This window comes from Carcharhinus amblyrhynchos, chromosome 7 (assembly GCF_965287045.1).
Source record: "Carcharhinus amblyrhynchos chromosome 7, sCarAmb.v2.hapA, whole genome shotgun sequence".
Classification (NCBI taxonomy): Eukaryota; Metazoa; Chordata; class Chondrichthyes; order Carcharhiniformes; family Carcharhinidae; genus Carcharhinus; species Carcharhinus amblyrhynchos.
The window spans coordinates 93,886,138-93,911,239 of NC_137330.1; the positions used below are offsets into that span (position 1 = coordinate 93,886,138).

The 25,102-nt window shown below is 42.9% G+C and overlaps 1 protein-coding gene across 1 annotated transcript in view; it reads right to left on the reverse strand.

Moving 5' to 3' along the window:
* Window positions 1–11,905: 11,905 nt before the first annotated feature.
* Window positions 11,906–25,102, reverse strand: part of sh3bgrl2 (SH3 domain binding glutamate-rich protein like 2) — a 108,002-nt gene continuing 94,805 nt past the window's right edge. The window contains exon 4 of the mRNA XM_080192804.1: window positions 11,906–23,784. Coding sequence (XP_080048930.1) covers window positions 23,770–23,784 — 15 coding nt within the window. The 3' untranslated portion in view covers window positions 11,906–23,769. The remainder of the gene's footprint in view (window positions 23,785–25,102) is intronic.

A 25,102-nucleotide genomic window follows, 5' to 3' on the forward strand; every position in this document is an offset into this window, starting at 1 on the left:
GTCTTTTTTGAGCCGGAAGAGTCTCTCCACCTCTATCCTATCCATCCCATTCATCATCTTATACGTCTCAATGAGATCTCCCCTCATTCTTCTAAACTCTAGCGAGTACAAGCCTAGTTTATTCAGCCTTTCCTCATGGCTCAACCCCCTCAACTCCAGTATCAGCCTAGTAAACCTCCTCTGCACTCCCTCCAAGGCCAAAATATCCTTGCGTAAGTACGGCGCCCAAAACTGCACACAATACTCCAGCTGCGGCCTCACCAATGCCCTATACAGCTGCAGCAAGACCTCCCTACTTTTATATTCAATCCCCCTCGCTATGAAGGCCAGCATCCCATTCGCCTTCCTGACCACATAAATGGTGATGATAAAGGCTAAGAATGATGTTAAGAGCATCCTTTAAGAGCTTGGAATGTGTAAATGGCAGAACAAAGATGCTGAGTGTGAAAGGACAACCTGAGGATTGTGGCAATTGGCCTAGTGCGGTGGGAGGAGGGGTGGGTGGTAAAGCAAGATTGGAAGCAAGATTTTAGAAGTGGAAAAATAAAAATAAGAATATAAGCTAATAAAGATAGATGAATAAGATGAAAAGAAGAATTGAAAGAAAATAAATGGAAATGGGATGAAGGTGGAGAAAAGAGTTCATGCTCTTAAAAAAGTTCAAACTAAATAAAGCATGCTAATTACCCATACATTTCCAGATGGCTGTACAGCATATCAGGGAGCCTTTGGGGCAGCTGTGATGGCAAAACAAAAAGAACATAAAGCTATCTCCAATGCATTACCAAAGTAGAAGGTCAGGTTAACAGTTCTGCTATTAACCCAATTTGCTATCTAACCTTTATGCCACTAGAAGTACCTTCTTTAACCTTTAACACTACCATTAGCACTCCCTTTGTCCTGTGCCCATAAAGATTTGTCTGATCTCACTTAGCTTCCACCTATCTCTGACCTTCCACTTTGCTTCACCAGCTTCACCTTCTCTTAAACAGTGTAAAATCTTCATTGGCCGTGCTAAATTCTCCCCCAGTGACCCGAACAGGCGCCGGAATGTGGCAACTGGGGGATTTTCACAGTAACTTCATTGCAGTATTAGCCTACTCGTGATGCTAATAAGTATTACAAAAAATCCATCGCATTTTTTGCCTCCCTTTAATGTTGAGGAGAAGTCGCACAGACTTGAAACATTAACTCTGTTGCTCTCTCCACAGATGCTGCCAGACGTGCTGAGATTTTCCAGCACTTTCTGTTTTAATTTTGTTTTATATTGGTTTATTTTTAAAAGAAATAACAATTTTTTAAAATTTAATTCCAAATCTCTTGCCTTTGAAGAAATTACCAGTTTATGAACCATTTGGGTTGGCAGAAACTGTATCTAAGTGCTGCATTCACAAAGGCACAGCTTCCCTCACACCGACAATATGTTTACAGGCCTCAGCCGGAATGAAGCACTCTTGTTTCTCTGCTCATTTTCAGGAGCAAAGTCAGACAGGCCCTTCTCCTCGAACCCCTGCAATATTTAACGCAGACGTTGCTAGTGTTCGGGTGGCAAGTCCAGGAATACAACACAGAATGTTGAAAGGTAGAGGTGCAGGCAAGTGAGTGGTACAGCCAGTGTTGGTTATTCATTTAGGTGATTACAATCAGTAAGCGGCATGAATATTGTGTGTTACCTTCACTGATATCAATTGTTATGGTATGCACCACACCCTGCTGCTGCAGCCGGTTTTTTTGGGTGTGATCGGATTTCCAGACAATTATTTTTTCCCCCAGCATTTGGAATGTTTGCTTTGTATCCTTGTCCCTGTGAACACTCAACTTGCAGACTGAACTGTCTTCTCACAGCAGTGAGGGATTGTAAGGGTGAGGCTCCACTGTGTCTGAGCACGTCCAGTTTGAGTTGTTGATTCACTCGGAGTTCTAGGGGAGGTAATTCCTGTTCTCACCTCACATTAACAGTTAATTAGACAGTATATAATAAACTAATTATACCCACTGGCTGTGCAAGCTCCGTTGTTCCAAGTCAAAAGGCATTTCTAGAGCCTGCGTAACAATTTATTTTTAATAAATGTTTTCATGTCTTGCAGTTTTCTAATGATCTAATTGTTGCCAGCACAGACTTATTAAAATGGGCAGCACGGTGGCACAGTGGGTTAGCACTGCTGCCTCACAGCACCAGGGTTCCACGTTCAATTCTGGTCTCGGGTCACTGTCTATGTGGAGTTTGCATGTTCTCTCTGTGTCTGCATGGGTTACCTCCAGGTGCTCCGGTTTCTTCCCACAGTCCAAAGAGTTAGGTAGATTGGCCATGCTACGTTGATCCTAGTGTCAGATGGATTAGCAGGGTAAATGAGTGGGATTAGGGGAGTAGGGCCTGGGTGGGATTTGTGGTCAGTACAGACTTGATGGGCCAATGGCCTCCTTCTGCACTGTAGGGATTCTATGGAGAATAAAATGAGAACATAGTGAGGCTGTCATGGGATGATTCCAGCAAACTGTGGAAGCAAGGTCTGTGCGCACAGACAGCTTAACACCACTTTCAACAACAACTTGCATTCATGTAGCACCTTTAATATAGTAAAACATCCCAGGGGGCATCAAAATCAATGACATGGGATTACAAAAATGACACAGAAATTATAATGCAGGAACCCCATGTTGGTGTTTCTCCTCCAAATCCAATTCCTGGGTTTTTGCCCCCATGTCAGCTGCGCAGTCAGGACATTCCCTGGCTCCACAAACCCAACTGGAGAAAGAAGGCTTAGAAGCTGAAAAGGCTCAGAAGTTTCAGCCCAAAGGGAGGAGTATGGGCTGGAGTAGAAGTTGGGCCCACCAGTCCTGGAGGGCAGAATGGGGAGGCTGACTGAGGCGGACAGGCCATAAGGCCTGTTTCTGTGTGCCATCAACGCAATGAAGGTGTGACACAATGGAGCTGTGACAGTCTAGTTAGGAACACATGATTGGTGCAGGCTTAGAGGGCCGAAGGTTCCTGTGCCGTATTGTTCTTTAAAGAGGAAAATTACCCTGGTGTGACCCGTACACAAAAAGCAGGGCCAAAGCAATCCAGCCAATAATGTCGCAGCATCCTCTCCACCATTAGCAAAGCAATGGAAAGTGTCACTGACATTGCTATCCAGTGGCACTTACTCAGCAATAACCTGCTCATCGATGCTCAGTTTGGGTTCCGCCAGGGTCACTCAGCTCCTGATCTCGTTACAGTGTTGATCCAAACTTCGACAAAAGAGTGGAATTCTAAAAGTCAGGTGAAAGTGACTATCTCTAAGGCAGCCTTTGACCGTATCAAGGAGCTCAGGTAAAACTGAAGTCAATGGAAACCAGGGGGAAAACTCTCCATTGACAGGAGCCATACCTAGTGCACAGAAAGATGGTGTAGTTGTTGGAGATTAATCATTGCAGGATTCATAGAAATTCGACAGTGCAGAAGGAGGCCATTCAGCCTATCGAGTCTGCACTGGCAACAGTCCCACCTTATTCCCTTATCCCTGTAACCCCACATATTTATCCCGCTATTCCCTCTAACCTACGTATCCTGAGCACTAAGGGGCAATTTATCATGGCCAATGCACCTAACCTGCACATCTTTGGACTGTGGGAGGAAACCGGAGCGAGAGGAAACCCACTCAGACACGGGAAAAATGTGCAAACACCACACAGGCTGTGACGCAAGTCAGGAATTGAACTCAGATCTCCGGAGCTGTGAGACACCAGTGCTAACCATTGTGCCAATGTGCCACCCATAGGGCATCCTCAACCCAACCACTTACAGCAGTTTCATCATTTATCTTCCTTCCATTATAATGTCAGAAGTCAGGATTTTAACTGATGATTGCACAGTGCTCTGTATGACTTTCAATTCTTCAGGTAACAAAATGGGCCACAAGCAGAAAGACTTGGTAAAAAATCCAGGCTTGGGTTGATACGTGGCAAGTAACATTTGTGCCACATTGGTGCCAAACAATGACCATCTCCAAGGAGAAGGAATTTAACCACCTCCAATGGCATTACCATTGCTGAATTGTCCACTAGCAACATCTAGGGCACAACTGATCTGAAACCTAACTGGACCAGCCACATGAATGTTTTGGCTACAAGAACAGGTCAGAAACTGTCTTTTCTGTGGCAAGTAACTCACTTCCTGCCTCCCCAAAGCCTTTCACCATTTACAAGACAAGTCAGTGTAATATGGAATATTATTATGGATTGATTGGATGAATGCAGCTCCAACAATGTTCAAGCAGCTCAATATCATCCAGGACAAAGCAAACAATTAGATTGGCTCCTGATACGCCATATTAAGCATTCTCTGCCCTCACCACTGCCATTCCCCGGCTGCAGTCTGTGCCATCTATAAGATGCACTGGAAATTTTTCAAATTTTTTCTTCAGCACTACCTCCTATTCCAGTGACCTGTACCATTTAGAAAAACAAAGGCAGCAGACACGTGGGAGTGCCAGTGCCCCTCAAAGCTGGACACCACTGCGACTTGCAAATAAAGCATTGTGCCTTCTCTGTAAATCCTGGTTCAAAATCCTGGAATGCCCTCCCAAGCATAACCCCAGCCTGCACCATACACTACAGAGTGGGAACTGGGTTGCTCGGATTTTTCACTTCATTATGATACTTTACTGCCTGTATTACCAATATTTTAATAATATTTATGCAAAATTATGGGTGGAGGTAAGAGATAATAATGAACAGAAAACATCACATCTTGCAGCCTCCCCCATTTAAAGGAGCCTTCCACCAGCCGTGCTTCACTGCCACTGCGATAACACTTTGGAGGAGCGTTAGGATTGGTAAACACACCTACAAAGCAGGTTAGGTTAAGGGTGATTAAATATATGGAGCATTGGGTATGTTCCTAGATGAAGTTGGTATTGAATGGTTGTCTTGTTGTGTCATTTATTTCAGGATTGTAGTCAAAAGGAAACTGTAGCGGTCCATAACAGAGGGTTGGTTAATGCGAGGGAGTGTTGAGCGTTGTGTTTCATTCAGCAGAACCAGAGTCTGAAGATGCACTCATGGACAGCTCACCTGGAACGTGGGTGAGTCAGCTGCCTCCTCCCTTCTTCCTCCTCCTTCTCCTGAGGTGGTCGCTGAAGCCCTGGTGGCAAGTGCTGCGTCCTGATACTGGTCAAGTTGTGGAAGATACAACAGACCATCGTGAATCAGGACACCTGCTTCAGTGAGTACAGGAAGAGATCAGCCATGATCTGATTGAATGGCAGAGAAGGCTTGAAGGGCTGAATTTGCCTATCTTTGCTTCTAATTTCTATGTACCTGTGTTCTCTTCCAGGAGGTCCAAGTAACAGAACCTTAGCTTCAACATCCCGAGGATTTGCTCCTTCACATACCTTATTGCACATGAATGCTGGCCATGTGTTGTGGGGCATGATTAGCCACATATTCAATGGATAGACTTCATTGGCAGGCAGCCACTCTCTGATGTGACAGGTTGGCTTGAAGATGGCTGGACCAGCAGATTGGTGTAGGGTGAAAACATTGTGACCTCTGTCAGAATCTTGGGTATTCGGGGCTTGATGTTGTGGGAGTGGTATCACTTGTGACTTCTATCCAACTCCCCTTTGAGATGTGGTACCCCTAAAGCCATGTGGGTGCACTCAATGGTTTCGTCCATCATGACAAATCCACTATCCTGGCAAAGTGGCTACAATTGAAAGATTCAGGAGAGTATTAAATTGAAATAAGAGGCTTATGATATTGCCAAGAAGTAAACCCTTGTTATGATAATCAAAAAATGAAGAGGAAGAATGTAGAATGAATGTAATCTATCAAGGGATATAAAAACAGATTCTAAAAATGAAGATAGTGAAAGTAAATGTCAATCCTTTGAATGTGAAGACAAGAAAAATTATGTTAGGATATAAGGGAACGATAAGGATGTTAAACAAATATCTTATATCTTTCTGCACAACAGAGGGCTCACAAACGTACCAGAAATAGTAGGGAACAAATAGACTAACAAAACTGAGGATATTAAATAACTAATATTAGAAGAGGCAAAGGACTGGAAAGCTAATGACACTGAAAGCCAACAAATCTCCTGGATCTGTTACACACTAGAATTTTAATTAGGTGGCTGCAGAGATACATCAGAATATAATGGATGCATAGGGATATAACAGGATATACTCACATCCAGAAGAGAATAGGCCTAATGGCGATAGGTAGCATGATTGCTTGAAGGGGAAGTTGTGTCTCACAAACTTGATTGAGTTCTTTGAGGAAGTGACAAGAAACATTGACCAGGACAGGACAGCGGATGTTGTATACGTGCACTTTAGTAAAGTCTTCGATAAGGTTCCTCATGGAAAGCTGATACAGAAGGTGAAATCTATTACTCTCTGGATTATATTCAACAACTGAATTCTCTACCCCAATTCTGAGGTAGAAAATTCCGAAGAATGACAACGGTTTGAGTGAAGACATTTCTCCCTAAAACAGTCTTCAACAGCCAATCCTTTATCGTGAGACTATGTACCCAAGTTCTAGATTCTCCAACCAGGAGAAACATCCTTTCAGCATCTACCCTGTCAAGCCCTCTCAGAATCATTTTCTAAACTTCAGGGATAACTGGCACAGAATCCCTTCCAGTTTAGCTGAGAGGCCTTGCAGCCATTAACAGAGAAGGAAAGGCAGATGAGAATGGCTGTTTCTAGTAAGTTTTCCATCCCTCCTCATGGTCTGATTTACGATAGCAGAGCTGGCCTATCACTGACTGACGGCGGGATCTTCCAGTCCCACCACTGTCAGTGGAGGTTTCCCGTCGCCCTGGAAAATCCCACTGGTGGAAACAGGCTGAAAATCCTTACATCTTTGATGAAGTGCATTCTCTGAACTCCTCCGGGGGTTGTTCAGATTACCTGTGGCACCTTAATCCTCTTTGTGAGAGTTGGAGTGTTAATATGTTCTGGGTTGCACTTGCCTTTCCTCCATCATGAAATCTCCTCTTCTCCTTCTCAGCAAAGAATGGTGCTATAGGTAAAGTGTGGGACATCTGAAGGAGGGGTTGGAGTGGGGAGGGGACATGGTGATAAAAAATCTTTCTGGTGGGCTCACCGTGTGAGAGGAATCAGAATCAACAGTAGACTTGACAGGGAAAAAGAAATGTGCAAGAGGAGAGAGTGAGAAACCATTTCCCCAACTGCAGAAACCATTTCTCCAATGTTTTAAAACTTGTCTAGCTTACAAACACCTCGCTTCCATTTTGCTCAGGTGACCTTTGTCAGTCTTACCTTAGCTAAAGTTCAGGAGCAACGCAAATGCTGGAAATCCAGAGGTGTTACATCAAGGTTACGCTCTTCACAATTAATCATAGAATCCCTACAGTGCAGAAAAGGCCATTCGGCCCATCAAATCTGCAGCAACGTTCTGACAGAGTACCTTATCCAGGTCCTCTCCCTGCCCTATCCCCGTAACCCCACACATTTACCACAGATAATCCATCGAACCTACATATCTTTGGACACTAAGGGGCAATTTAGTATGGCTAATCCACCTAACCAGCACACTTTTGGACTGAGAGAGGAAACTGGAGCAGTCAGGCAGACATGGTGAGAATGAACAAACTCCCCACAGACAGTGACCTGAGGCTAGAATTGAATCTGGGTCATTGGTGCTGTGAAGCAGCCGTGCTACCCGCTGTGCCACTATGCCATCCCAATATTTACAAATAAGGCTAGCAGGGACTCAGTGTGCAGATGGCAGAATGGATAAAAAAGGTGGAAACTTCAAGGGAAGCTGTGTAAACGGTCCACACAAATTTCACTTTCTAAAGTGAAAACCCTGCATTCTTCCTGTGCAATGAACATGTTGCCATTTTGTCATGTGCCAGTGCACCAATTGCAATGTGTCACGTTCATTCACAATGCAGTCAGCTTCAGTCTGTATTCTAACTTAAATGTACTGTTTGCTCTTAAAGGCTTCTGAACTGATTTGTTTAAATATTTCACTCACCAGAAATGTAATGTTTAGATGTGGGGTGGGAAAGAGACTGACTGTCATACGATTCTGGAAAAACCTGTTCGGCAGGTAAGGCAAATAAACCTTATAAAGTTACAATGTACCCAACGGCTAAGAGTAGACATTTAGTAATAGAGAGCTTTAGATTTTTTTATCAAATTAGTTCCAGATGACTATAGGCACTGACTGCTGATGATTTAACCTGAGGATTACCACACCTCAGACAAGGGGCAAGATTGATAAGGTGGACCCTTCGTGAATAACCTCAGCTGGTAAGGGAATTGAACCTGTGTTTTTGGCATCACCTTTTTAAAAACATGAATAGGATTTTCCAGGCCTGTTCGCATGTACATAATCCCATTACAGCCGCAAAATCTTGCGAGTGGAATTTGTGCTGGTGGGGTTTCCAAGCTTGATGTTCCTGGACCTTCTCTGATGATGCGTTCAGGTTCATGCCCAGCGGGGGTGGGGCAGGTGGGGGGGAGCCTTCAAATTCATTTTGAGATCGGGGAACCCTTTAATTACGGCGCCCCAATCTCTGAATCCCAGGTTTGCTATGAGTTTCACACAGCTTCTCTCACCTTCTCCAGCACTCTGCGCAATTTTGGGAAAATTCCACTCCACATATCTTACTTAAAAGTTCAATGTGTCTGTAAGTATTTTACAGCTATGGCCCACTATTGCTTTACATATTCCGATCTCTTAATGGACGGTCTTAGCACCATTTTCAGCCTTTATCATCACCATTTACATTCCCTTTGTCCTTTTATCTATGTCAGTATTATCAATAACAGTCACCCCAAGTCCCGCCTCGTTCCCTCACCTTCATAGTATAAATCTTGCTCAATTTTCCATCTCTTCAGTTCTGATGAAGGCTCATCCAGATTCAAAACATTGGCTCTATTCTCTCTCCACAGATACTGTCAGACCTGCTGAGATTTTCCAGCATTTTGTGTTTTTGTTTCATATTCCAACATGAGCCACAACAGATCAGCCATGATCTTATTGAATGGCGGGGCAGGCTCGAAGGGCTAGATGGCCTACTCCTGCTCCTATTTCTTATGTTCTTATGTTCTTATATTTTGCCTTTATACCATTTGCCTTCTTTATTGCCTGCTGTACCTCTGCGCTTACTTTCAGCAACTGTTGCACAAGGACACTAAGGTCTCACTTAGTATCCACTTCTCTCAATTTACACTCTTTGAAATAATAATCTTCCTATTATCGTTACCAAGGTGGATAACCTCACATTTATCCACATTATGCTGCATCAGCTGTGCATATGCTTTAAGGTAAGGGTGGTGGGAGTCTGGAACTCACTGTCTGAAAGGGTAATGAAGTCAGAGACCCTCATAACATATAAGTACTTAGATGTGTACGTGTGATGCCAAGTTATACAAGTCTATGGGCCAAGTACTGGAAAATGGGATTAATAGTTAGGTGGCACAGACATGTTGGGCCAAGGGGCCTTTTTCTTTGCTTTTATACCTCAATGACACAATGACAGAAAGGGCATAAATTGGTCATTTTTGATTTGGTGAGGTGTGAAGAGTGGAGTATCATAGAGATCAGTTCAGTTCAGGGGCCTCAACTATTTACAATGAGGACATTTAAGAGTCAACACTTTACTGTGGGTCTCAAGTCACACGTAGGCTAGATCAGGTAAGGACAGCAGATTTCCTTCCCTAAAGGACATTAGTGAACCAGATGGGTTTTTCTACAATCAATAATGGTTTCATGGTCATGGTTTTCGGTACAGATTTGGAGGGCCAAAGGGCCTGTTCCTGTGCTGTAGTTTTCTTTGTTCTTTATTAGACTTCTAATTCCAAACTTTTTATCGAATTCTAGTTTCATCATATGCTATGATGGGATTTGAACTTCCCAGTGCATTACCCTGTGTCTCTGGATTACTGATCCAATGACAATACCACCATGCCACCGCCTGCCCCCCTTCAATTTTAGAGAAAGCTTAGTGTAGCAGCAACCATAGTTATGTGACTTGTTTTAAGAAAGCCCTCTGCCTTGCATTGAAGCATTTTGTCTATTTTAAATCAGTCACTCTTCTAAAAATCAGTGCTTTGGGAGTCACTGAATAACAGATTGCAATGGGCAAGAGTGAAACATGGCCTTTGAAATTGGACTGGACTGGAAAGCATGCATGGAAACCAGAGGCAAGATGTGAATGACCTATGCCAGCTGCTATTAATGCAGGCAGTGTGCAATATTTGTGTTCCTTGCAAGGGTCATGCAGTCAGCACCGCCTGTGCTGTCGATTCAATGCATGCACGCATAATGATCGGGAGTGCAGTCATCACATTGAGGCAACCTTAAAGGCTGCAAACAGTGTGCAATGTGTTCTGGAAGAAATGGCTGAAGGGGGCACGCCAAGGTTTTCAAATGCTGCACTGGGGGCCTTGGTTCAAGCAGTAGCTGAGATGACCATCCCCTGCCCTCCAGGCCTCTATTCTGGAAGTGGTGGGAAGAGATTGCTGAGGATGTCAATATCAAGGACATTGCCCCAAAAACATGGCTATAATGATTGAAAAAAAACAATAACATAGCTAGAGTTGTAAGACAGAAAGACTGTGAAACTACATTGGGATTTGTAACTGTGGCTAAGTTTTCCTGCCTGTTTTTCTGGTGAAGTAAGTGGTGATAATTTATGGCATTCTGTGCAATACAGAGGCCTGAGCTGATGCTTTTCATTGTAGGTTTCATAAGACTCCTCACATCATTTCCAAAAACAATACACCACCACAAGCTGTGTTTCATGTTGAGACGCCCCAGGGTAACATCTATGTGGTTGGGGACAATCGTCAATGAGAGTGACACATGCATTCCTCTCTCAGAAGAACAGCGCACCTGTTCTTCTATCGTTCACTCTGACAATGCCCTTGCTGGTACCATTCGGCCGACTGGGCCAGACAATGTTTGGATATTAGCCCGGGATGCTCGTATCATGGTAATATCATTATTAAATTATGCATCACAGTATTCCCAATGCGGCCAATGTCCTGGGTTGAGTTGATTGGGATTTCTCTTCTCTCCCTCTGGTCTAAAGCCACAATGAATACTCATCATGCAAATGCTCTCTTGAACTGGAATAATGGAGCGATATGAAAGTAACACACAAGTGACTAACTCATTGACTGGTGATCAAAGCTTTTCTAATGAGTAGAGTGTGTTCATCATAATTACCCACTATCTGGTTCAGAAAGAGCCAAAATTACTTGAACCCTGTTCTTATGTGCACAAGATTGCAGCTCAAAACTGTTCATATTTCAACACCAAATTTAAAACCACACTCAGCTATTGCAACAAGCGGAAATATTTGAATTGCAGCATGACTGCTGCCCTACTGAGATTTGAGTGAGGCTGTTACTTTCCAGCAGTGTGAGGGAATTTTGGGTGATATATCTGACTAGGGAGTACTGTTCTCCACACTTGGGCACCCAAAAGTGGACATTTTACCAAACGCCAACATTGAGGTTGGGATTTTCCATCCCCCCCCGCCCCACAACTCCACAGCGGGTTTTACCTCAGCAGATATGATGAGCTATTGGCCATTGTGTGGCTCACCCACCCCAGCACTGGGGGAACCTGCCATGAGAGGGGGCAGCATTGAATGGGACTAGAAGACTGGTTGATCCCATTAACAGGAGGGACTGGAAAATCCCAGCCTGAGAGTCATATTTGGTTCAAAACATCTATTTTGCACTCCTTACAGATGGTACAAGCACTCCAGATAAAGTATTTCGAGCACTTCAGTTTGATTACTGATTTTGTACAGCTTTGATTTCCCACTCCTAAGCCACACCCAAACATCTGACCCACTTAGAAGATACATCAAAGCATTTAATGTTTTACAGAGCAATATATGTTTATTTTAACAGTACGTTACACAAGGACTATGGCAATAGTTTCATCATCACATTGTATTAGTTCTCAGAGCAGTGTTATTGAAATGCAAAGACAATGGAAAGATCACATGTAACTATTTCACATCTGTAACAAGAAACTACACAAACACATCAGCAGGACACTTGAACACACAAACAGAAACTGATTTGAACCTCACTTAACATATGAATAATGTATTTCCAGTATCCTTGTCTCAACAGGAATGTGGATTAGTAACTTTACCAGAGCTTCAGTGACAAAAAATATGAAATAATCAAGCATAATTTGTAGCACCAGAATTTTAGGCCTGAATTTTGTATCTGCTGGGCAGGTGCTTGGCAGTCCCAACACATCCCAAAATGGAGTGCGATGATGTTTTGAGGGACTGCCTACCTCATGAATAAAATAATAAAGTTTATTATTGCCAGAAGTAGTTTTACATTAACACTGCAATGAAGTTACTGCGAAAATCACGTAGTTGCCACATTCCAGCACCTGTTCAGGTACACTGAGGAAGAATTTAGCATGGCCAATGCACCTAACCTGCACAGCTTTTGGACTGTGGGAGGAAACCTGAGCACCCAGAGGAAACCCATATAAACATGGGGAAGAACATGCAGACTTTGCACAGACAGTGACCCAAGCTGGGAATCGAACCTAGGTCCCTGATGGTGTGAGGCAGCAGTGCTAACCACTTTGCCACCATGCCGTTCACACACCTCATGATATTTCAGTTGGTGGACACATGCAAAAGCCAGCAGTATGCCCGCCACCAATTAAGGTCATTCGATCAGCGATTTTGAGTGACCCGTACACTTTTACCTTAGGGGTCAATTGGCCAGACGGCCTTCACATTGTTCATTCATTCTACATCCAAGGCAGGATGGAAGGTCCAGCAGATGTTGGATAAATAAGAACACAAGAGTAGACCATCTGGCCCCTCGAGCCTGTTCCACCATTCAATAAGATCATGGCTGATATTTTCATGGACTCAGCTCACCTTACCTGCCCGCATACCATAACCCTTAATTCCTCTACTGTTCAAAAATTTATCTATCCCTGCCTTAAAAACATTCAATGAGGTAGCCTCAACTGCCTACTGGGCATAGAATTCTCAGATTCTCAAGTCTTTGTGCGAAGAAGCTTCTCCTCAACTCAGTCCTAAATCTGCTTCCCCTTATTTTGAGGCTATGCCCCCTAGTTCTAGTTTCACCTGCCAGTGGAAATAACTTCCCTGCTCTTATCTTATCTATTCCCTTTATAATCTTGAATGTTTCTATAAGATCTCCCCTCATTCTTCTGAATTTGAATGAGTATAGCCCCAGTCTACTCAGTCTTTCTTCATAAACCAACCCTCTCAACTCTGGAACCAACCTAGTGAATCTCCTCTGTGCCCCTTCCAGTGCCAGTATATTCTTTCCCAAGTAAGGAGACCAAAACTGTACACAGTACTCCAGGTGTGGCCTCACCAGCACCTCATATAGCTGCAACATAACCTTGCTGTTTTTAAACTCCATCCCTCTAGCAATAAAGGACAAAATTCCATTTGCCTTCTTAATTACCTGCTGCATCTGCAAACCAATTCCTTGCCCAGGTGCCTCTGTACAGCAGCATGCTGCAATGTTTTACCATTTAAATAACAGTCCATTTCACCATTTTGAATAGGTGAAGGATTAGGGTTATTGAAGGGAGTTGAGAGTATGTGTTTGGGTGATTGTTTACATCTGAAATATTACTGTTCATCTAGACAATTCTCCAATCAAGTCTTTTACAGACTTTTTCTGCAAGGAGGTCTCCTCATTATGCATGCCTAAGGTCTAATATAGGTACAGTGTATTCTGCAGGAGAACCTCCTCAGAAGAGAGGAGGACAAGAAGGGAGAGGAAGCCAGTTACACATCAATAAAGCTGTCTGCCCCTTCAAAAATTATAAATCTCAGAAGCAGCTCCTGAAAGCAAAGTTGCCTTAAGGGAGCTTCTGTTAAAACCTTGGCCGCAGCTCCATTCATTCCAGCGCCCACCCTGCCCCACTCTCGACACTGCTGAGCCTCTCTGAGGGCCAGTTTCAGGCTGGCCAGCCAATGCATTGTCGCTATCCAGAGTCAATCCCAGGTGCACCGACTGCCCCCCTCCGTGACCTTAGAATTCAGGCCTCAGTTTCAGCAAGATAAATTTCACACAAATAGAGTCATTCTTTCCAGCTTTTTCTTCATCTGTTTCTTTTTGATTTAGAGCACAGCTCTGAAAACAGTGGAGAAACTCTGAATTTGGTTTAAAACAAAAGTGGATTTTTAAAAAAAAGTTATACTTCATTTATAAAGTTACAAAGCCAATGTTCAGAGTCAACTGCGCAGACCGAAATCCCAAGCTCCAAGTTGACAAGGTAAGACATTGCACCCCATCTTGGGCTTGATCTGAGGCATGATCATAGAATTCCTACAGTGCAGAAGGAGGCCATTCGGCCCGTTGCGTCTGTACCGACCACAAACTCACCCAGGTCCTATTCCCGTAACCCTGCTACTGTTAATGTTTATATTAATCCCCTGACACTAGGGTCAATTTAGCTTGGCCAATCAACCTAACCCGCACATCTTGGGGTGTAGCCAAAAGATCAAGTAAGTGGATGCTCACAGATTAGTTTATGAATTCCTGAGGGGACACATCCGAAATCCTGTCCATTCACTTCCCCATTCTGCCAGTGTTACATTACACTCACATTTCCTGCCAATTTCATTTGCAGAAGCCCAGACGTTGGAATGGGTACACATCGGTGTAAATCACAGACATCCTTATTAACATTAATGACCTAAAGCTGGCATTGAATCCACACTGTATATTCTTTCTTTATGCATGGAAAACAGAGATTTAACTCATTGTCATCATCCATGTTTAGTCAGCAAAGTACATTTCAGAAGCTGCAATCGGGTAGGCTTTTCAGGTTTTTCATTTTACTGATATTGGTGCCATATAATTTTTAAAAATTCTTTCAGGGGATGTGGGTATCAGTGGCATTTGTTACCCATCCCTAATTGCCCCTGATTGTTTTCACTTTCAGAAGACAAATGAGTCAACCACATTGCTGTGCGTCTGAGTCACATGTAAACCAGGCCAGGTAAGGATGGCAGATTTCCTTCCCTAAAGGACATTGGGGGACTAGACATGTTTTAATGACAATTGACAATGGGTTCATTAGACTTTTAATTATAGATATTTACTGAATTCAAATTGCACCATCTGCCAAGGTGGGATTTGAACCCAAGTCACATGCTTTCAGATTTTTTTTAAAGAAGCACTCAAAAGAAATTACAATAATACACCAAAATATGACTTGTTTCCTCCTGTATCTGAAAAATCTGGTGATAATTTGAAGAAAGCCCTTGCACCATCACAATTGCAGGGAAGTCACATAAACAGCTTTATTAGCCTCAGAAAAAGTTAACTAGCCTTAGGGTTTAAAGGGCTCAATTATTAGGCTAAGTCCATAGAATTGTATTAAGCCCAGTTCTTGGTTGTATTATCCACCTGACAGCATAGAAACCCTACAGTGCAGAAAGAGGCCATTTGACCCATTGAGCCTACACCAACAACACTCCCACCCTGTAACCCCCTTGACTAAGGGGCAATTTAGCATGGCCAATCAACCTAACCCACACATCAAGCATGAGCTTGATTAGCATTCCATCAAGAGTTTCCAAAGTGTCCCAACACACATCATTGCCAATAAAATAATTTTAAAACGTAATCATTGTTGTAATGCAGACTGTTTGTGCACAACAAACAGCAACAGGAAACAGATAATCAGGTTTAACATGTAGTTTGAGGGATTTTTTTATAGCCATCTGAGTAGTGAGACAGGACCTGGCTTCACTATCTCATTTGAAGGTTGATAGCTTTAATAGTGCAACTTGATATCATAATGAAGTGTCAGTCTAAACTCAGAAGTAAAACATTTGGGATGACCACTTGCAAAAGATTCAAATCAAACCCATAGGTTTTGAGTGTCCATGACTTGCATAGATTCTGTTCTGAACTGTGGAAATAGGAGTCACTTAACTACTTGTGTTTGATGGTCTTGTCTGCAAGGGAGCAAGCAGGACCTTGCTTTTCTCCAGGGCTGACTGCTTTTACCCTGGACAATTTTGGGGTCTCAGTGAGGCCTTCAACAGAACTCATGCCAACAATCAACAAGACAGTGTTCCACTGGGCTGTACAATGGTGCAATGGATCAGAACACCTCCACCACATGCCCTGATGTGAGGGGCTAATGAATTGCAAAGGAACCACCCTACCATCTCTCTACCTGAATTTCCAGTGCTCCTTGCACTGGAATCCCAGTAGAAACAGATTTCACCCCAAGTAACAAGCTGCTGATGGACAAAGCATCTCTTCTCTGCCATCTGGAATAAAAGTGATCCAATTGTTTGCAACAAATGTTAATGTTCACTTTAGTTGGATAATTTGTGTCCGTAAGCAATGATTTAATGGCCTGAATGATTTATTCAGACCATTAAACCAAAAATTAGCTATACTTGATCCACTAAAGGGCAAATGCTTCAGAAGGTGAAACTGGAGCAAGTGGTTCACCTGGATTATTTGAACAGATTCTAAAGCCACTTAGCTTTCCTAATGCTGATCCACTTGACTTGCAACTCAGGGCCAGCGCTGCAGGATCTGTCTTCATAACCCTAGAGATGCAGCCATTTCTTTAACAGGAAAACATTGCTTATTTCAATGGCTATCTGGATAAATTTGAATGATTGTGCATGGAAATATATCACAATTTCAAAATATCTAAGTGAAGTATAATGTGAATGTTCATGAGTTTGTGTAAAAGCCTCAAATAAGGAGAAATGTTTATCATTAAAGGACCCACTAAAAAAGTGAAAGCAGTTCTAAATACAAATGTAAAGCTGTGAACATTAACAACACAGATGATCAAATATGAAACAAGATCATGCAGTTCTGAGATAGAATGAAATAAACTACAAATTCTGGATATCAGCCCTCTTGCAATTCTGACTAGTTGCATTCTATAAGTGATTCGTCCATGGCTTCAGCAATACGTAAACCAATGTGTTTCCCAAAGAATAGGTTCACCTGAGGTGGTTCTTATTCTATGAATCTTGATTTGAATTCTGAAATAAATATATATCTAGTTCCTTTAATAACAGTGGATGGTTTGTTGTAAGTTTATTTAACAGTGTCACAAGTTGGCTTACATTAACACTTCAATGAAGTCACTGTGCAAAATCCCCTAGCTGCCACACTCCAGTGCCTGTTCAGGTACACTGAGGGAGAATTTTAGCATGGCAATGCATTTAACCAGCGCATCTTTCGGACTATGGGAGGAAACCAGAGCACCCAGAAGAAACCCACACAGTCACAGGGGGAATGTGCAGGCTCTGCACAGACAGTGGCCCAAGCCAGGAACTGAATAAGGTCCCTGGCACTGTGAAACAGTGGTGCTAACCACCGTGCTGCACTGAGTAGAGGGTCTTGGGAGAAGTGGAGGCTTCCTTGTTTATAAAATGGCTGTGCCCTATTCGTTTGCCTCACAAATTATATGAACTGCTCTAAATTGCTAATTATACTGTTCAAGTGAAAATACACATCAGTATGAAACAATTCATCTTCCAAATGTACCATATTTGATATGAAATACCAAATCAATTAATTTATACTGTGCAAATAATAGTTAATTTGTGAATGACAAGTCAAATATACCAAAGTAACATTAAGTGGATGACTTTAGCATCTAGAAAGCTAAACAGCTCACAATAAAACACACTACAAAAGCTACCAGAAAGTCTACTGCGAGGTTAACTACAATTTTCACAGGACTCGCAACCAAATTCCGAAGCGTCGTCTAAAATGAGACCTGCTGTACCGGGTGTATGATGAGGAATGATAGTACTGCATCAGCTCCGTTCTAACAATCCCAGCATCCAATGCCTTTCATCACATCGGAACTATCCTAAACATGCAGCAAGACCATTTGACTGATAAATGAAATCACAGTAAATTCGTTCTCATACAAACGAGGCACTCCAACAGGATGAATTTTCTGGGGGAGGGGTTTTATGGCTCATTTGCTGCTAGCTTTAATGGAAGAACTGCAGAAATCCTGAAAATAGATACCTCAGCCTTCCTCAGCTCCTCTGCTGCATACAAAAGAGAGAAGCAGGAGAACCCTCAATGGAAAGTTAAACCCTCGCATTTCTTTAATTTTCAAACATCCATGGGCACGGTGGTTAGCATTGCTGCCTCACAGTGCCAAGAACCCAGGTTCAATGCTGTCCTCAGGTGACTGTCTATGTGGAGTTTGCACAGTCTCTCTGTGTCTGCATGGGTTTCCTCCAGGTGCTCCAGTCACCTCCTAGAGGGCAAAGGTGTGCAGTTTAGATTGACTGGCCATGATAAATTGCCCCTTAGTGCTCCAAAATGCGTAGGTCACGTGGATTAGCCAGGGAAAATGTGTGTTGGGTTACTGGGATAGGGCGGGGTAGAGGAAATGGATAAGACGCTCTCAGAGCGTTGGTGCACACTCAATAGGCCGAATGGCCTCTTCCGCACTGTAGAGTTTCTATGTTAGTGCTCAGACATGTGTGTGATGCGTTAGAATACACTCAAAGCACAAATGGTAAAGGTATAATGTGCTTCACCTCTTCCAAAAGTGTGTTGACCAGAAATGGATACAATATTCTAGCTCTGGTCTAAATGGAGCTTTCAATGAAGTACAGCATAACTTTTCTGCTTTTGTGAGACCCTACTGGCTTTGCTAACTATGAGGCACTTCACTAGAGTGCATTACAGACATCCTGATCCACCACAGTTATGGTTATGGAGCGTGACTGGGCTCCTCCATGCCTACTGTGCCTTCAGAGATATTGGGTGGGATTTTACAGCCTCACTCAAGCGAGACTGGAAATTCCTGCTCAGACTTCTCGCTTTCTGCCCCTCATCTGCTCCAACTCCATGGCGGGCGGGTGGTAGAATTACGTTTGCACCACGCTCCTGCTGCAGTGAGGTCATAGAATTTGGCAGACGGCCAAGTTTCTGTTCACTGCAGCAGGATGGGAAAATCCCACCCGCGTGAACAGGGATAAGATTCCAGCCTTGGTTTTTGTACAACAGCCACTGTATATTGAGGAAACCACTGCATAGGAGATTGAATCAGCCACAAGATTGAGACAATGGACATGGGGAGACAATGATCAACAGATGTTAAAAATTATATTTGATATAACTTAAAAGTAATATTTAATGAGACATTGGTTAGATTACATATAAAGTATCATTCTTTGCATTTGGTATGGAAATGTAAAAACATAGTTTTCACAACGGAAGCAGGTGCCATATATCCCATACTGAGATCCATTGAGACACAGTGATCCTGAAATTGCCAAGGAAGTGCAGTCTGCAGCCCATCATTATTTTGGTTAGAAGTCAGCGAAACACCCACCTTTCAGTCATTTACCCCACTTCTCCAGGGAATCTGCTCATCTCCCATAAAAGCTACAGCAGGACATTTGGAGAACCTCTGTAGAAATGTCAGGCTAATAGACATTAGGATTTTACAAATAAATTGCACTAGCTTTGAGTTATAGGATGCAATGGAGAATTGCTTATTATGGGACATGTTGCAACTCAAACTGCAGCATAAAAGCAAATGCAACTACATCTCTTTCTTGTAATCCAAGATAAATTATGACAGCTGAACTACCAACAGGCAGTGATTAGAAAAGCATGGTAGAAGTCTATAAGATTATGAGGGGCATGGACAGAATGGATAGTCAGAAGCTTTTTCCCGGGATGGAAGAATCAGTTATTAGGAGGCGTGGGTTAAGGTGTGAGGGGCAAGGTTTAAAAATTTACAAGGCAAGTTTTTTCACACAGAGGGTGGTGGGTGCCTGGAACTCACTGCCAGGGGAGGTAGTGGAATCAGATACGATAGTGACTTTCAAGAGTTCTGGACAAATACATGAATAGGATGGGAATAGAGGGATATGATCCCTGGAAGGGTAGGGGGTTTTAGTTCACATGGGCAGCATGGTTGGTGTGGGGTTGGAGGGCTGAAGGGCCTGTTCCTGTGCTTTAATTTTCTTTGTCCTTTATATGGACAGATCAGTACTCAATAGTGATAAATGAGAAAGAAAAGCAGTGTGTAGATAATACTAATGGGGCGGGGTGAATTCCACATAGGCTTCAGAATAGATGTACAGGAGTTAATCAGTCAATGTCTTCAGGAAAAATTGTTTAAAATCATTATTTTGTGCATTAGGAGAGAAAACAATGCCTTATTTCATCAAATTATATTGAGTGTCAGTGATGGAGCTTGATGAGATTAAATGCACTACATCATGAATTTCAGAAACAAGTGTTCATGAAATAAAAACAGAAAATGCTGAATAAATTCAGCAGGATTGACAGCATCTGTGGAGAGAGAAACAGAGTTAACGTTTTGAGTCCATGTGACTCTTCTTCTGAGCATTATTTTGATTTAAGTATTGGTGAAACTTTCTTTTCGTGAAGGAAGTAATGATGGTTTCAGGTGGAACGCTATCCGTTGGCCAATTCTTTCCTGGGCCACTGTGAGAAGGTTTAACAGCAAACAAGCCAAACACAGGTTAGCTGCACTACACTCTGCTAACAAATATAGGATTTGTTACGTGTTGGCAAGATAACTAATGGAAGTTTAAGTTTATTATTGTTGTCACAAGTAGGCTTACATTAACACTGCAAAGTTACTGTGAAAATCTCCTAGTTGCCACACTCCGGCACCTGTTTGGGTACACTGAGGGAGAATTTGGCATGGTCAATGCACCTAACCAGCACATCTTTCAGACTGTGAGAGGAAACCAGAGCACCTGGAAGAAGCCCACACGGGGAGAATGTGTAGACTCCATACAGTGACCCAACTTGGGAATTGAACCCGTATCCCCGGCGCTGTGAGGCAGCAGCAGTGCTAACTGTGCGACCGTAGTGCAGTGAAGGTGTAGATTATTCTCATTACTACTCTATTTTACAATGAGAAGTATTTACCTTGTCTTCACTTGATGAACACATTTCATATTTTATGCCTATTTGGTGGGATTATTGCCTACGTGCTCAGAGTATGGGCATTATGACAAAATGCAATAATTCTCCCCAACTCTTGGTTTTGTTCATTGTAAAATAGTCATTGTGTCTCCTTAACACATGAGCTGTTTTTAATGGTCCAAGCCGTATATTTCTGTGAAAATGTTTCAAGGAAGGTAGAGAGTTTAGTAATAAGGTTTATTAAAAGAAAACTGTTCCACATCATCGCTTGACTAAAGGTGGAATTTTCCTGACCCGGCAGTGACCTGGATTGTGGGGCAACTTAATTTGATAAGAGGCAAAAAAATCTGTTTCCCTAACAGTGGAATAGATTGTTGGAATTCTGTTCTCCTGGTTTCCAAGGCGGATTAAAGGGTCAAGCTCCCCGCCAAACAATGTGGGGAATGCTCTGTGCACGTATTAACATCTCGTGTATGCTCATTAAAAGGCCACCTTGCTGGAATTAAGTCCATCCTCTAATTCAGCTCCCCACTAGTGAGAATTTGGAACATTCAGTTTTACCACAGTGGCGTGTTCTGGGCTAGATTCACCTCTTCCACAACTTTGAAATCTGTAGACATTGTTTTCTCCTTCACAGGAGTCCCATTAGCAAGCATGAAACCAATGTAACACAAGGAGAGGGCAGGGTCAGGGTGGGCACTGTAACAGCAATGAGTGTCGACTCAGAGGGAAAGAAAGGCTTGTGGAGGTGGATCATGATAGGGTCCAGGGTAATGGGTGGAGGTCCAAGAGTGACAAAGGAAGAGGAATGATGATATTGGTTGGGCTTATGGTGATGGGTGACATAGAGCAGGTGGAAAGTGGTGGGGTGAGGTTTAGAGGTGATGTGCACCATTCTCCCAAAACGCAATTCATTCTGTGCCATGAGCTGCAGTCGGAGGCAGGAGAGATATGGAATGGGAGAGAGGCTGGTGGAGGGCAACCAACTCATGACTCAAAACCTCCATCCCCATGGATAAGTGCTCATGTGGTTGGTCTTTCTGTGCTACCAAGGCAACAGTCTCTTCGTAGAGTTTTGAGGGCAGTGGAGACAATCAGAAAACTATGTGAGATTTTTTTTGCACATGATTCTCATCACCCTGGTCAGAGAACAATGTCTCTATACACATTCATATATGAACAGGAGGATCATCATGTCTAACCCTCCATGAGTTGGATGGGGATTTCATGTCTCAATGGAGGTCAGGTAAAGGGCTTAGCACTGGCCTGCTGGCTTTGAGATCGAGGGAACCTGTAAAGGGCATGCTCACTTAATTTATCCAATTTTTCCAATCATTCACACATCCACAGGTGTCAATGATACTGGCTGTAGGCAATCCTGCCTCATGATGGCTGTCATCCAGTTGAGGAAATGTAGGGCTCAATCGCTCGTTGACACAGGGCCTGAACAGCAAGAGACATTGGTGCCTCTACAAGGTCAAGAAGCTGCCAAACAGGGAGCACTGCGACGGAAGTTGTACTCCTATTCAGAAATGACAAAAGGTAATGCTGCAGGTGCCTCTACATATCCTGGGATGTGGGCTTTTCACATCTGCAAGCTTCTCCTGTACAACCTGTAACCACAAGTTCTCCATAGCAGGAATGTCAGAGCTTCTGGCCTGCAACGAGCGAATGGTCTGCCCGGGTGTCCTCTAAAAATGATGCTTAGACATTTGACTCCAAGAGGTAAGCACGGGAAGGGCAACTTCCTGCCCAATCTACCAGGAGATTCACCAAGCTCCTCGCTGACACCGAATTAATGGAAAGTGGAGGGTGGCCCGTGTTTATTGTCCCACTGCCCAGCGGGAACTACGCTGACATTCCTGCCTGTCACCGGATCTTGTCTCCAGAATGGAAAATTCTGCCCCCAGTGTGCTTTCCTGGTTCTTATGTCAATAATATTTATGAGTCCCACGTGAATACTGCAAGCAAATAAACAGTAACGAACAAGCTGACAGGATGGGTGTAGCTCATGAAAAATAATTACATCTCTCGATGTGCTACTCTTTCCCACCTGCAATTAACAATATTCTGGGCAACACAATTAATTATAAATGATACAGACCTTCAAAGGGCAAGGACAAGAATTGAAAATGATTGGTAAATCTATATCTTAATTCAAAGAAAAGTTCCAAATAAGCCCCGTAATACGTTTGTACTAGTCTTGTGATTTAATATCACACGTTTGCAGTGGACATTAACTAGCATCACTCCGCAAATTTTATAAATAGGGAATGGAAGTATTACAGGCAAATTCTCAAAACCTTATTGCCTACACATATAGTGGCCTGCTTATGTTATTTTTTAAGCATCACAACTTTTCAAGCAGGTTATAACCGTCCAACTTTTACCTAGGTATCTGTAACATCCAACCAAAGTACACATGCTATACTTCCTCATATCACAGCGTTGCATTGATACTGGGGAATGTTTATTTAATTAGTGTAGCACTTCCAGTGTCAGCGAGGATAGCATACAGGCAAAACACCATTCAAGTGAACTGCACTACAATAAGGCAAGCTGGCAAGCAGCAAACAAGAACCATCCCAGAGATCCCAAAGTGTGATTATTCTAAGTCTAGTTGATATGACTATTATTACTTTCCTTTCAATACATCCCAGCAAAAATGATCTATTGTGCTGAACCAGGATATAAAGCAATGTTTGGCGACATAACGAGAGGCTTTGATTGTGCTGAATCTACGAAGATTTTCAATAACGAACAGCCAAGCTTAGAGCCAGCTCCGCACGAGGCAAATGGTTCAGATTATGGATGGGTCTTCAAGGACCTATGGTTCAGAGTCCTACGAGAAAGAAAACAGAGCAAACAGTTAACAATAGCTTTTCTTAAATAATAACTTTAAAAACTGATTACAATGGAAGCTCCTGTATTTCAATATCCAATTATCACATAACAAAGGTTTAAGGTGCGGGGAGGAAAGTACAGAAGTGATGTTAGGGGTAAGTTTTTCACTCAGAGGGTGGTGAGTGAATGGAATCGGCTGCCGTCAGTGGTGGTGGAGGCGAACTCGCTGGGGTCTTTTAAAAGACTTCTGGATGAGTATATGGGGTTTTATGGGATTGGGGGTTATAGATAGGTGTTGATGTGATCGGCGCAACTCGTGGGCCGAAGGGCCTGTTTGTGCTGTAGTGTTCTATGTTCTATGTTCAAAGCCTTACACAAGCCAACACTTCATAGTACAGCTTCAACTAATTACATTTCATTTTTTTTGAACAAACTAATATAATGCTGATGATGTCCATTAGTTACTTTGCAGCAGAGTCAGTGACTTTGTTGCAAAGGAAAATCCCCAAGTTTGAATTTCACATATGTTCCAGGTTCTGTAAAAAAAACTGCTCCTCTAAGAGCTTACTTGAGCGTGTTAAGACATATTGGTCCCATGCATCATTTATTTCCAGGCATAGTGCTGCTGTCGATAAGAGTCTCACCTAAACTACAAGATTCAACATGTTTTGAAATGTTTTAGTGAATTTGGCAGGAACGCCTCAATTTTCTCCCTCAAATTGGAGCCATAAAATAAAAATAGTGCTGGCGTTCCCAAAGCTTTTCTTCAGCTAAAAGCCTAGTTCAGCTGCAAATTATATTGAATGGTTTAATCAAAACAATTTTATTTGCAAAACAGAAGTTTTGTGATCCAAATTGCGCCTGGATCAATACATATAATATTAAAAAATAGCGTTGATGATGATTGTAGCTGGAGGTGAGGGGTCAGAGTGGGATGGTGATACTAACTATACTCCACTCACTTCCCTGAGCCACTATAACTCTCATTATACCAGCAAAACAGGTGCATTTCCCTATCTAATCTCCAGCAGGAATGGCCAGCAGGCTGTAGACAGCAGCCAATAGCATGTAGAAACCATTCCTAGCAGTTAGGTGAGCAAATCAGGGAGGCAGCAGGTATCTAATCTGGCTGACACGGTGGCACAGTGGTTAGCACTGCTGCCCCTCACAGTGCCAGGGATCTGGGTTCAATTCCAGCCTTGGGTCATTGTCAATGTGGAGTCTGCACCTTCTCCACGTGTCTGCATGGGTTTGCTCCGGGTTACTCTGGTTTCCTCCCACAATCCAAAGATGTGTGGGTTAGGTTGATTGGCTAT